The sequence below is a fragment of the Corythoichthys intestinalis genome, chromosome 2, assembly GCF_030265065.1.
Source record: "Corythoichthys intestinalis isolate RoL2023-P3 chromosome 2, ASM3026506v1, whole genome shotgun sequence".
NCBI classification, from domain to species: Eukaryota; Metazoa; Chordata; class Actinopteri; order Syngnathiformes; family Syngnathidae; genus Corythoichthys; species Corythoichthys intestinalis.
Genome location: NC_080396.1, coordinates 57,062,117 through 57,077,207, shown reverse-complemented (window position 1 = coordinate 57,077,207; position 15,091 = coordinate 57,062,117). Strand labels below are relative to the sequence as shown.

The window sequence follows — 15,091 nt, the reverse complement described above, 5'->3', positions numbered from 1 at the left end:
GGCTTGCCAGGCTGACATCTTCCTATCGGCGAAACAGCAACAATGCCACCACAATGTGTTCCCGACTTCACAGCTTTTTTTCTTCCGTTTATATTATGGAGTTTTACTTAGAGTTGTATGAGGGAAACATCTTATCTTGAACGGAAGATTGTAATTTAATTTTTTTGTTTTTGTTTTTTGTTTTTTTATTTAAATAGTTGGGTTTTATAGTGTGATTGGGATGGAGACTGTCCTTCCGATCTGGCAACCCTGATCCCAGGTTGGTCATTTGTATTACACCTCCAGTGAGTTTGCTTGTGTCACCTCTGGGTACGGAGACTTTTTCCCAAATTGTAATACACTAGGTAATGAAAACTCTAGATTTTCATATCTGTAAAGATGAGTGTGAATGCCTGTTCGTCTTTTGAATGTGCCCTGTTGTCGGCTGGTGAACAGTCCACCTTTTCCATGAATTCAGCATAACTCAATGTTATTCATAATGCATTTTTATATACCACAGCACTTTTGGAGCAACTGAATCTGCAACAAAATGCTTTCCTTACATCTATGGATAGGAAGTGAGAAACTAAGTTAGAAATATGCTGTAATTCTTTATCACTTTGTTATGTTTTATGGTAAGCAATCATGCTGTCAGGACACCCAGGACCTGTTTTGAGTTTTGACATAAAGCCCTTTAAGATTTGCTTAACCTAAAATTATCCATTTGTGTTTGTTATTATGTGATTTCTGTGTGTACGTCTCTGAAAAACTTAGAGATAACTTACGCTTTGTGGTGGTGCATCGTGTGGGCGTGATGGTTGTTGGCGGCGTTAGTCTTGTGCAGGCGCTCCAGGCGATCCTTCTCCTTCTCCACAAAGTTAGTGTTGGTTCCAGTGCTGGTAGATGCAGCCCGGCTTAGACGACTGTGTCCTCGAGGCTGCTCACGAGGTGGAATGGGAGGTGGTGGCGGGGGAGGCGCTGGCGTGGGGACCTGCGAGGCAGGTGCCATGGCAGGAGCATGGACCGCCGAGGTGCTGTTGTAGTGATGGTGCTGGTGGTTGTGGCTGGTATTGAGTGAGATGGAGGTAGGAGGCTTGTTGTGGTGAAGGTTATGGTTCTTGCTGGGAACAGAAGAGAAGTGAGTGGGAGGCGGTGGTGGTGGAGGAGGAGGAAGACGAGGCTCTGGAGGAGGGGCTGGTGGAGGTGGGGCAACTGGCTGGCGGTCCAAGCGCAGGTCCTTATTCTCTTGACTGAGGCGGTCTAACTGGATTTCTAACTCATCAATGCGCCGCCTCTGCGTTTCCAGAAGCTTCTGCTGGCTTTCGATGATGTTGTTGAGTTCCAGGAGGTACTCCACCGCACGATTTGGACTTTCAGGGCTTCCCTGACCTGGGCCTTGATTAGCATCCATGGCTAACAGCTAACTTGGTGTCAAAATAAAGACTGGACAACAAAGCAACCAGGGAGAGAAGCTAAAAAAATGACTTCCTACTTGAAGTCCTTTGAACATCTAAAAAAACTACACGACTACCACCTAACTAAGCCCTGCCCTCCCCCCCACCAGCTGAGAGTGGGGGGGAGAGGACCGGTTCTTCTTCAAGATCTGTTATGACGATCAAGATGGGTCTGGCATTCTCTGGCGCTGGTCAGAAGACTTGGCAGACTCATGGAGCATTCACCACTTCAGTCAGGATTCCCTAATAGCCTTCACATCCACGAAGCAGGAAAGCTCGACGGCCATTATGAGGGAAAAGTAGGATTAGTCAAACAGTGGTTAGTTCGCGGCAAGTAGATGTCCGATCAATCAATCACTTGTATCCACAGGAAGGTTTCAGAAGAGGTCTCTTTATACATGTCATCAAAAAAAAAATGTCACTTTCCTAGCATCCTGTTTAAAAACAAAATTCCGCCATCAATAAACAGGGGGAAAAAAATAAACAAAATGTCTATCCAACCATGTCCCGCACTCGGAAATCATTCAGGTTCCAAAGAAATCCTGGAGAAAGAGTCTTCTCAATCATTCATCTCCTTACAAGCAGAAACGCTTGACATGTTCCTCTTCTGGAAAGCTAAAACGAAGAAAATGTGGGCTTTTACCCGTACGAAGTTCACCAGGACTGCGCCTCATCCCACATTTGCTGCAAGTATATGTTCTTCCGGTGTCGTGTCTGGGATTCTCCTTCCAAATCCATCTTGATATCACGTATCCGTTCCATGAAAAACAAGTGGAGAACATGGAGAGATGAAGACTGGGGGAATCACCATAAACATCACATCTTTCATTCTTGCTTGTCCAATCCATCACTCTCAATATATGTCAAGATGGAAATCGCTTCTTCTGGCTGCTACAATATGGGTAATGTGGCAATCATAATAAAAATAGTTAAAGCTAAACGAATTATGGTGAACGTGATCCTGTCAATGATTATCAAATCCATGCTTTTTAGCGTCTCACGCACCTTGGCCAAAATGGCTGGATTACTGTTCAATGTAGAGCATTACACTTTTCTTGCACATTGGGTGTCATGGACTCGTTCGCCCAATTTTTGGTTAAATGTGATGCACTGGCTTTTTTTTTTAAAATGGTAACTGATTTAACTGGTACAAGCCACCCCCAATCTTTCCAGGAGTGCTACTTTGTGGCGAGTCCTCACAATGATAACCAAAGTTGCATGCCATTTTATGCCCATATTACGAACACATTCAGTCATCTCACACTGTCAACTTCAGAAGTACCACCGCATATAGGGATACACAAATTGAGTGTTGTTTATTTTATCACGGTTTATCCAATTGACAAACCTACTTCCCGTTTCCACACACATGACCAAAGAAAGTGTCGTAAACGCGAAAAAAGTTTGGGGTCAGTATGACCTATCAGTCTAGGACAGTTTCTTCGAAATGCAAATTCCTCTGCAGGATAGCATAAAACCACAGGTCTAGGTATTCATTCAAAATAGTTGACACAAACTAAAATGGCTGATTACCTTTTCAAAACGTTCAGAAATTTAATCTAATGCTTTAATTTTACTTTGCGTTATACAGTGGTACTTCGACATACGATCGCTTCGACACATGATCTTTTCGACATCCGATGTAAAATTTGACTCGTCATTTGTTTCTACATCTGACGACATGCTCGAAATACGACGACATGACAGCGCTGCAGACGGACGCACGGCAGATTTTCTTGTGAGAGAAATCAACACAGGTTCCAAGAATGTTAGTGCAGGTGGTGAAACAAGGAAAAAGGTGAAGCTTACCATTAAAATGAAGATGGAAATGATAGAAAAATATGAGCATGGGGTGCACATCCATGAACTGGCTCAACAATACGGCCGTAGAATGTCTACTATCTCCACGGTCCTCCTCCGACCTCTGTTCGCAAGTCTTTATAAGTTCAGGTGATAATTATTATTGTGGTAACTTCGCCAAAGAAATCGCCAGCTTCGTCAGGTTTTTATCATTTATTTCAGAACTTGTGCAACACAACATGCCTACTGTCTGCTACAGTTGACGGTGTTCTCAACAAAACATTAAAAAAAGTAAATTCTCAACAGCACCTTTCCCTCTCGCTGTCAAGTCAGCGACACGTTGCGTTCAGGTACAGCACGCAAAACACGTCCGCCACATTAGAACCACATTCGTTACATTATCATAGGAATTATTATTATTATTATTTTATTATTCAGGTTTTTATTAATAATTTATTTGTTTTGCGATATGTAATTGCCATTTGTAATAGTACCAGCAGTATTTATTTAAGATTTAGTGCAAGTTTTCGGGCAGTGGAAGGAATTACTGGAATTATAATTTATTTTTATGGTAAAATGTTGCTCGACATACAACCATTGCGACTTACAAACACGGTCCTGGAACGAATTAACTTCGTTTGTGGAAGTACCACTGTACTTACTTTTGAGGAATGGACCATTGTATTGTGCTTTTGCAGGTTATTCAGAAGGTTTTTCAATTTGTTTTAAGAAATGCACTAACTAATTAGAAAATTTTAATAGCAGTAAAACAGTAAAAATATTCTCGCAGTCGGACATCTGGGCATTAATGACATCACCAGCCACAACAAAACGTCGCCATATTGAAATGGGGACAAAACACGAGTCACAAGCAGTTGCTCTGTCGTGCATTGTAGTACAAACGCGTTGAACTTCTGTCTTATTTGCGGTCTTTTTTTCCGTCGGAATGACTAAAAGTTGCCGTGTTGCGGGTTGTAACACAAGGAAGAGTTCGGAGCCGCATTTGAAGTTCTTCATTCTTCCTCGTGAGAAGAAAAGGACAAGCAAATGGCTGAATGCAATCAATCGAGTAACAGTAAAAGAAGACGGTTCCGTGGACCATTCTTGCCAGTGGGAACCTAAATCAAGGCACATAAACGTTTGCAGCCGACATTTTATTACTGGTGAGTAAACTATAATCGAGTTTTTTCCCCAATTAGTAGCTAGGATTCACTAGACTAGGTAGTGGTTATTATTACCGCAACCGTCAACTCGCAAAGCGTTATTTTTCTTTTGCCGTGAACTGTTCTGACTGGTCAGTCGGTATATTATTGGCCCGGTGGGAATTGGTTATTTTGCCGTGATGTGTTCATGGCTAAATAACGCTTGGAGGCGAATTATCGGTTACGGCAGAAATAATCACTCTGTATATATTACCAGTTTTCTTAGTTCCACACAGTACATATTCCACGTAATTGATAAAGGTCAACTTACTGGGTGACTTTATGAGGTAGTTGTAGATGTTTCTGAACTCCACTGCAGGCAATTACTTTGGATTGTTTATCCAGCTATCAGCTGTGACTTTGTATGGGCAGATCTGCATGCCAATACACGCTAATATTAAGTTGTATCGCCTCCTCGCGTCTGTCGGCAGTGACTCGTGATAATAATAAGTCATGTTTAAGACATTTTTATGAAAAAAAGACGCAAAACACAGCTGAAATATATGAATTTCAGACAACGTTTGTCTACGGATGTTTACCTGTGCTTGCCCCCATCTCAAAATGGCGACACGTTGCTATGCGAGATGACGTCACCGTGACATCACGCCGACTGTGAGAATTTAGAGGTACCACTGTATTTCTAAATGGATCGTAGTATTTTAACTGTCTAATGTTCAACGTTCGGAGTGTATTTCTAAATGCACCTGGTGCATGGGTCCTTAAGAATTTTTCATGCCTTCTGTGGTGGTATTTTGTACACGCCTACTAATTTTCTTGTCGATCCATGCATGTAGTGTCGCTGGCTGCTTTATTTCCAGCTTTCCAAGAGTGCTACCTAGTCTAAAAGGACATGTTGCGAACTCCCTTAAAAATATTGGTCTGTTGAGGTTCCCCTTTTACCTGAAACAGTAAATTAGTGGTCGAAAGTATCGTAACATACTGTACATGCTGAGTCCAAGAAAGCAATGAGCTGAATGAACAGCATAGCATTATATGAAAAGACTTACCTCCAGGGCACAAGCTGTCATCTCCCTCAGACAACTCCAACCACACTTCAGAAAACTGAGCCACCAAGTTGCAATTTGGTAACTGACCATGGTAATCCCTAAGGCAAACCTTCTTCCTGTTTACACCCTCGTGACCAATCAGAGAGGTGAGTAATGTCGCGTGGTTTCTAGCTGCTCTTTCCTGGTGATCTTTATCACTGCGGTGCACACACCGCGTTTTTCTCGACGTGCACGCGCGTGTAGATGGTTATACCGCTTCAAACGCAGCCTCATTTAAGCAGTCGTGCAGCAACTGCAAAATGTCGCATGCTCTAGTACACACGACACGGCGGAGAGTGCACATCCCGCGCATATGTCAGGTATCCGCGTGTGGTCACGACGAGAAAAGGACGCAAGAGTGTGACAGCTTTGATGAGGAAGACTAACATTAGGATGGTTTTTGATGATGCTCACGTGCCACGGTTGTTGCTGCTGCGTCCTTCCTGATGGGTTTCAAGTCTGCTCCTCTTCCTCACTCATCATCACCCTCCTCCTCATCATCATTCCTCTGCGCCGCTGCTGCAGTGCTGACAAAAAAGCGTTCCTCTTCCTCCACCTCCTCCAGCGTGCTGATGAAGAGGAGGGAGAGAAGGAGGGAAAGGAGGAGGAGGTGCTGACTCCAGACTGAATGCCAGCTGGGAAGCACACGAGGACGCGCTCTCGTGAAGCGAAGGAGTGAGCATCACAACATGCACTGCGGAAGAGCACTAACGTGGGATTAAGATATATACTGATTTGTTCGCCAATTTCATGAGAGTACCATACATTACTGATTCTTTGGCCAAAGGTAAAATATTTGCCAATACTACAGTCTGTCATGATTTCATCCGATTTGATTAGATTCAAGGGCCTTCGGAAGTTTCAATCCGATATTCTGTACACATGTAACACAATCAGTAATTAAAAAACATACCATGCAATTTGAACGAAATGAAACGAAACAACATTTTAAAATGTCAATATTGAGCGATGTTATCAATTTTCAAGGGATTTCAATATATCGATCCAGATTAATGTACTGTACAGTCCCTGACAAAAGTCTTGTCGCTTATTCATTTTGTAGAAACAATTGCTAATAACCTGACTTTTAATTATTCAACTGGTTTCAGAAATCGCTCATATGAAAGCTAAGGCCCTCCCAAATGATGTTGAAAGTACAAAAATATATTCGTTTCACTGAAATAGATTTATCATTTAATGAAAACATAAAGGTCAAATTTTGGCAAGACAAAAGTTTTATTGCCTACAGAAAGTAGCGTGAAAATTGAACAAAAAATGTACTTCGAATACAAAAATATGTTCCATAAAATAAGCGAATTAAGTAGTGGTGCTGTGAGATCCAAATTTAATATTATGTATGACTTCCATGGGCTTCGGCAAGGATTCATACAATTTATTGATGAGGTCAAGAGGAACATCAAAGAAAGCAGTCTTGCATGCCTTCCAGAGTTCATCAACATTCTTGGATTTCGTCTTCCATGCTTCCTCTTTCATCCTACCCCAGACTGCTCAATGATGTTCATGTCTGGTGACTGGGCTGGCCAGTCCTGGAGGATATTGATCTTCTTTGGCTTGAGGAGCTTTGAGGTAGAGATTGAAGTATGCGATGGAACACCATCCTGCTGCAGAATTGATCCCTTTTTATGGTTAGGAATGTAAGAGGCTGCTAAGATTTGCTGATATGTCAGACTATTTATCTCTCAGGATGCAGATAATAAAAAACCGTGTTGCATTTGCCAAGGCCCACAGCCTGTCAAAAGGATGGATGCTGAAAAAGTAGCAAAAGGGGGATTTTTCAGATGAAACCTTTCATTGAATTACACCACAGTCGCCGCAAATATTGCAGGAGACCTACTGGAGCCTGCATGGATCTGAGATTTACTCAGAAAACAGTGAAGTTTGGTGGTGGCAAAATCATGGTCTGGGGTTACATCCAGTACGGGATGTACGTGAGATATCTGCAGGGTGGAAGGCAGCATAAATTGTCTGAAATATCAACAAATCTTAGCTGACTCTTACATTCCTAACCATAAAAATGGACAAATTCTGCAGCAGGATGGTGCTCCATCGCATACTTAAATCTCTACCTCAAGGTTCCTCAAGGCAAAGAAGATCAAGATCCTCCATGACTGGCCATCCCAGTCACCAGACATGAACATCATTGAGCATGGAAACAAAACCCAAGAATGTTGATGAACTATGGGAGGCATGCAAGACTGCTTTCTTTGATGTTCCTGATGACTTCAGCAATAAATTGTATGAATCCTTGCTGAACCGCATGGATGCAGTCCTTCAAGCCCATGGAAGTCAAAATATTAAATTTGGATCTCACAGTACCACTATTTAATTCGCTTATGTAATGTAACATATTTTTGTATTTTAAGTACATTGTTTGTTTAAGTTTCACGCTACTTTCTGTAGGCGACAAAACTTTTGTCTTGCCAAAATTTGACTTTTATGTCTTAATTAAATGATAAATCTTTTTTCAGTGAAACAAGTATATTTTTGTACATTCAATATCATTTGGGAGGGTCTTAGATTTCATGTGAGCTATTTCTGAAACCAATTGAATAATTAAAAGTCAGGTTATTAGCAATTGTTTCTACAAAATGGCTAAGCGACAAGACTTCTGTCAGGGACTGTATATATATATATCTATATCTATATCTATATATATATATATATATTAAAAGTATAATGGTATTTGTATTCGTCTGGTACCGTGGCATCACAAAAAAAAATCCATGTCGAAGTTAGTCCTCCTACAATTCAGGGAACTGTAGAGGTAATGTGCCGAAGCCAACAACCATCATTACGGGAAAAAACGACAAACTTACTGCTAGGAAAGTTATAGCAAATTCACGGAGTGGAAACTATCAAACTATCAAATGCAGTATAACTAACACTTTTTGAAGTGTCTATTTTATATTTTCATATGAGCAAATGTTTATTTTTTTTTGCAAGCCTTATGATGAGGTAATTAAAATACTGACTATCGTTCCATTTATCATCTACAACTTAATCCGGAGTCGAGTCGAGGGGGCAGCAGCTTTAGGAAAACCTAGACTTCCCTCTCCCCAGCCACTTCAACCAGCTCCTCCGGCGGGATCCCAAGACGTTCCCAGGCCAGTTGAGAGACATAGTCTCTCCAGTGTGTCCTGGGTTGTCCCTGGGGCCTCCCGCTGGTGGGACATGCTTGGAACACCTCTCCAGGGAGGCATCTGAACCAGATACACGAGCCACCTCAACTGGCTCCTCTCGAACGCGGAGGAGTAGCGGCTCGACACCGAGTCCATCCCGGATGACCGAGCTTCTAACCCTATCTCTAAGGGAGAGCCCAGACATCCTGCGGAGGAAACTCATTTCAGCCGCTTGTATCCACGATTTTGTTCTTTCGGTCACGGCCCACAGTTTGTGACCATAGATGAGGGTAGTATCGGCTGGTAAATCGAGAGCTTTGCCATTTGGCTCAGTTCCTTCTTCACCACTACGGACCGGTGCAGAGTCCGCATCAATGCAGACGCTGGACCGATCCGCCTGTCGATCTCCCACTCAGTGGACCAGCTCAACATCCTTCGGCAGGATCCTCGAGAGTGCAAGGGAGATCGCGCAACCGGTCTACATGTGTTTTGTGGATTTGGAGAAGGTGTTCGAACGTTCCCTCGGGGAGTCCTCTGGGGGTGCTTCGGGACTACGGTGTAGCAAGCCCCTTGGTAAGGGCTGTGCGGTCCCTGTACGACCGGTGTCAGAGTTTGGTCTGCATTGCCTGCAGTACGTCGGATTCGTTCCCAGTGAGGCGTGGACTCCGCCAAGGTTGCCCTTTGTCACCGAATCGGTTCATAACTTTTAGGGACAGAATTTCGAGGCGTAGCCAAACCGTTGAGGGTTTCCGGTTTGGTGGACTCAGCATTGCATCTCTGCTTTTTGCAGATAATGTGGTGCTGTTGGCTTCATTAAGCTGTGACGTCCAACTCTCGCAGCCTAGTCTGAAGCGGTTAGGATAAAGATCAGCACCTCCAAATCCGAGACCATGGTCCTCAGTCGGAAAAGGGTGGAGTGCCCTCTTCGGGTCGGGGATGAGATCCTGCCCCAAGTGGAGGACTTTAACTATCTTGGAGTCTTGGTCACGAGAAAAAAATTCCAAATATTCATGTTTGCACTATTTCAAAAGATGCTTTTTAAGTTTTGGAACTGTTTGCTCTTTTTATTTTATTTTAGCAGATATAAAAACCAACCTTTTGTGGGAGTGTATGTTGACTGACCATGGTTTACAGTTACCTGTGTGTAATCCAACATCGAGAGCTAGTCTTAACTGTAACCGCAGTCGATCCCTACCAAAAAAAGGGCGTGTTATCTATTTTGGCACATAAAATGTAAATTAAGAAAAACCCAAAAATACACACCTTTTTGTTTTTTTTCCCTGTTGTACCGAATCGTGACCCCTGTACCGAGGTACGTATTGAACTGTGACTTGTGTGCACTGTTACACCCCTAATATACTGTGTAATAAACTATTTATATATATATATATATATATATATATATATGTGTGTGTGTATATATATATGTGTGTGTATATATATGTGTGTGTGTGTATATATATATATGTGTGTATATATATATATTAGAGCTGTCAAACGATTAAAATTTTAAATCGAGTTAATTACAGCTTAAAAATTAATTAATCGTAATTAATTGCAATTAATCGCAATTCAAACCATCTATAGAATATGCCATATTTTTCTGTAAATTATATATATATTCTGTAAAATAAATTGTTGGAATGGAAAGAGAAGACACAAGATGGATATATACATTCAACATACGGTACATAAGGACTGTAGTGGGCATTTCACTCTACTGTCATTTAAATCTGTCTATGCTGTCCTCACTCCGAAGCGTCTACTTTTTCCAAAGCTAAACACCTAGTGAACGACGCCATAATAATCAGACTTCTTCCTTTTTCATCTGATTTATTAATAAATTGGCCTCAAACCATTGGGGGATACCCAGGACTTGAACTGTATCTATTCATCTTTGTTGCTTCATTTCTAATTGTGTATCATATTGCCTCTGTAAAGCCCTTTGAGACTTCTGTTGTGATTGAGGGCTATACAAATAAAATTGAAATTGAAATTGAAATTGAATTGTCCTCTTTAGACCGTCGTAAAACTACAAAAAAAAAGTACACAAGCATTGCATTAGCAACAACGTTAGCTTAGCATGCTATACAGGTTCACTAAACATAAACAAAAAGCGTCTCATACAAAAAATATAACATTTCGCTTGCTAACATAATATGTACATTATTTACAACAACTATACTTACGGACAAATCTTGTCCAAGGATCATATAAGCCCAACATTACAACGTAGGCGTCAGCCCGAGACGTCATGCAGCCGAACTGGCAAGACAACAATAAACCATGTCGCAAAGCGACCACAAGAGTTCGCTGTTAGACAGCACAAAAAGTCTTGCTGTAAAACTTACCAAAAGGCAGAATACTGTCTGAGCGGGACATGTGGGTTAATTGCGTCAAATATTTTAACGTGATTAATTTAAAAAATTAATTACCGCGCGTTAACGTGATAATTTTGACAGCCCTAATATATATATATATATATATATATATATATATATATATGTATATATATATATATTTGTATAGGGTTAGGGTTAGTATTATTAAGACAAGAATACATTCTGTTCCACTAGTTGGCAAATCACAGCTATGTGTTTAATGTTGTGTTCAAGAACTAAGCATTAAACAGCTAAAACCATGAATATTGGGGGGCGTCTTTATCCGGTTGTGAGTATCAGGCCTGGGTGTCAATTGAAATAAACCACCTTTAAAAAGTAGTCCGCCTGGTTTATTTTTATTTGGTATTGTTCCCTGGCTCTTAATGTGTTCTTGTCTTGTCCTTGTGATTCCCAATTCATGCCACCTGTTGTTTGCCTTCATTGTGTGTCCAGTCAGCTTCCCCTCTCCACCTGACGGGCTGGACCAAAGTCCACTGCCAAAGTGCTTTTGGCAATACACGGAACACTTTAGTCATCCCGGTGGGCAAGGCATAACACTCAAGAGGCTCTGTGCCTCACCAAACAATTCACTGAAATGTTAAAATAATAATGAAAAAAAAAAAAATCAATCTTCAATAGTTTAAAAGTTAAAAAATAAGTTAAATTTCAAACACAACCTGGGTAATGATGCAACGGTAGTGTAGCAAAGGTTGTATTAAGGGACTATAAAGAAAACTGCACATACTAACGTACCTTACCATAACAATTTGTAAAAAAGAAAAATGCAAATAATAACATACCATACCATAACAGTGAGTAACAAATAATATTATGTCAACCTGACCAAATCTGATTAAAACTGTTGTAGCCAGCCAAATCTTTAGAGTGTTTAGGCGGATGCATACCGCAGTTCTCTGTGTGATGGCACACAGCCGTCACCCTTCTAAGCCCACACATAAATACCATTTCAATAATAATGATGATAATTCATAGTTGTTGGCATCTGGATTGGAATTAGGTTGCAATAACAATTGTTATGCTCTGCAGACAAGTGAAGCTTACAGTAGTACACATATGTATTACGGTGATGATATACAAATGTGCTGGTGTTTTTGTCTGTGTGCGGGGGTGCGTGAGTGTGTGTGTGTGTGTATGAAACACTCACGGATGATGATGAAAATGATTCATCTCAGCAGCTTCGTGGTGACACTTCTCTTTGCTGTGTCCACCTCCATGATGATGAAGAAGAAGAAAAAGAAGATAAAAATGAAGATGACGACCACCATCATCCTCCTCCTCATCAGCTCCCAAAGAGGTTTGCTGCGGCGGACAGCTCAAAGATCCTATTGTGGTAGAGAGGTTTCACTTTCCCCAACAAAAAGATTGATGATGCCGGCGCTCTCTGCAGTGGAGGCTGTAACGTCAGGATGAAAATGATGATGTTAAACTATGATATATTGTACATATAAGGATGGTGATGATTACAGCAATGAAAGTATACTGTATATATATTTTTAAATATACCTTCATTTTCGGATTATAAACCGCTAACCCCCATTTTGAATCGTGGCTAATTTGTTGAGTTATATGGATTGATAGGTAGCACTTTATTTGACAGCGGCATCATGAGAACGACATAAGACCGTCATAATTATGACATGACATTGTCATGGGCAGTTATGAATGATGCTTATGACAGATGTCATCAAGTGTCATCCGGCAAATTTTGTCACATTTATGTCCATCTCGGATCTTTTCATCCATTCAAAAGTGAGAGAATTTGCCGGATGGCACTAAATGACATTTGTCATAAGTATTCATTAATGCTCATGACAGTGTCATGTTAATATTACCGGTATTGATGGTCTTATGACAGTCTTATGACAGCCTTATGACACAGCTTTAAAATAAACTGTTACTGTTAAATATTTTTTGTTGTAAATATCCCACTATACAGTGAGGACAACTGTGGTTTGTAATCCGGTGCGGTTCATCCATGAACAAATGCCATTTCCAAGTCAAATTTGGTGGTTGGGGGCTAAGAGTCAGGTGCGCCCTATAGTCCGAAAATTAAGGTATATATTTCTTACTTTCATTGTTTTTATTATTATTACTACCACTACATTGTGCTGTATCATAACTACTATTACTACTGCAAAGCTTATGAGGAAGTAAAAAGTTGTAATATGTGCAATATGCAGAGCAACTGGTAAGGTTAGCAGAGTGAGCGCTCACTTTATTAAGCAACTCTCTGATTTCTCTCATTATCCTGTATCCTTCCTCTACTTCTCCTTGCCAGCTATTCCTATGCATGCGCGCACATACATACACACAAATACAGATACAGACATTCATACATAGCCTACCTAAAGACTATGTATGTAAGCAAGTACAGTTAATGAAAAAAGTTTGTCTTCCTTTCAGAAAAAACATTTTGAAGTCCAAACTACAATGCAAAATAATCCCGCAAATGTAGGCCATTGATTTACAGCAAGGTTAGTTAATTTGCATTTACAAAAAAATATTTTTTTTTTACCAAACCAGATTATGGGGCAAAAATGAATTACCCTCATAAAAGCATTTAGGCAAAAACAGACAAAAATTTTTCCTAACAAGATTTTTACCACAGATTAATCCTATAATTACAGGTGTCAGGAAGACAGGTGACGATTGAAGGGGTGTTGATTAATGAGGAAACCCCTCAATATGTGATGCCGTTAGTAATGGCAGCTCATGGATGAGAAATATTTCAAGATCTCAGGTAGAAAATAATTTCCTTACACAGAAAGAGTGAGGGCTATCAGAAGATTAGTAAAGCATTTCTTGTTTGAAAAACATGGTAGGAAAAGTGGTGCAGTTGGCTCAAGAATTAGAATTAGAAATTCCCATCTCACAATATGACTTACATACATTGGAGCGAAGCTGCATACCTGTGTGTGGTCCACATAGGACGCCTCTCCTTAAGCCAGTACTTCTCAAATAGTGGGGCGCGCCCCCCCAGGGGGGCGCAGAGCAATGCCGGGGGGGCGCATGTGACCTCGGGGAACATGGTTTTTTTTTTTTTTTTTTGCCGTACTGGAATAAAGTGTACTTGCACATCCACTCAGTAGGTGGCAGTGGCGCTCTCATTTTCAGAGTGCGCGCAGTATTTTTGAACTAAGGAAGAGCACTCAGCACACACAGACAACAGATATGAAGAGCAGTGTGCCACCGCCGTTTTCGAAAGCCGTTTTCCGACCGGACTCACTCACGCAGCGACCCACTGTCTTGTCCGGTTCTCACGTCGCCGCCCGAGAAGTGCCATTTTCGGCTTGGGATCGTCACGACGACTGCCCTCACCTACGGTTCTACCTCGGCCGCCGTGAATGCGCTTTTTTCGTGCCGTTTGCCTTTTAGCTTTGACTTTTAATACAGTGGGTGATGATGAAAGACCACTGTTTACTGTGTCTAAAAATAATTATAGCAGACAGCAAGAAGCCAAATCAATTAAGACGCCACTTAAAGACATTAGACCCCAATCTCATTGTTAAGCCGCTTGATTTTTTCAGTGAAAACGTGCCGAATATTGCCAACAATCGTCCTGCTTTGTCAGTGTTATATCAGTAAGCCAGTGAGCATTGTTAGCATGCTCATTGCAAAATAACTCCACACCATTGCAAAGGAGGTAAATACTGTGAGCAGCAAAAATAAAAACTGTCCTGTCCAAGGACACTTTTTTCCCCCTTTTATTCAGATTTGTTTTTTCGGTCAAATTTTTTGGCACATTGTCCTCATGAGTGAATGTTTCTAATCTATTTTAATTTGGTATTATTTACTGATTTTATTACATTTTATTTTTCTGTATCAAATGGTCAAAAATGTGCCTTGAGTGTATTTTTTAGTTTGGATGTGAATTTTTTTTTTTTTTTTTTAATTCAGGCAAATTGATGCACGTCAAGTATTCTCTGTTACAAACAAAACAATGTTAATAAAGTTATACTTTATTATAAATTGATCTATGTTACTTTTTTTCTTTATTAGAAAAAAAGGACACAATGTTAGGCAGATGCGTATTTATAATAGTAATTTTATAGACAAATGATACTATTT

General features: G+C 40.7%; 1 protein-coding gene across 1 annotated transcript in view; it reads right to left on the bottom strand.

The window, feature by feature from the left end:
* LOC130912472 (IQ motif and SEC7 domain-containing protein 2-like) overlaps nucleotides 1-12,340 on the bottom strand; it is a 138,635-nt gene extending 126,295 nt beyond the window's left edge. Inside the window, exons 1-2 of the mRNA XM_057830585.1 lie at nucleotides 12,168-12,340; nucleotides 765-2,171 (exon numbers count right to left, since the gene is read on the bottom strand). Coding sequence (XP_057686568.1) covers nucleotides 765-1,390 — 626 coding nt within the window. The 5' untranslated portion in view covers nucleotides 1,391-2,171; nucleotides 12,168-12,340. The remainder of the gene's footprint in view (nucleotides 1-764; nucleotides 2,172-12,167) is intronic.
* Nucleotides 12,341-15,091: the final 2,751 nt, after the last annotated feature.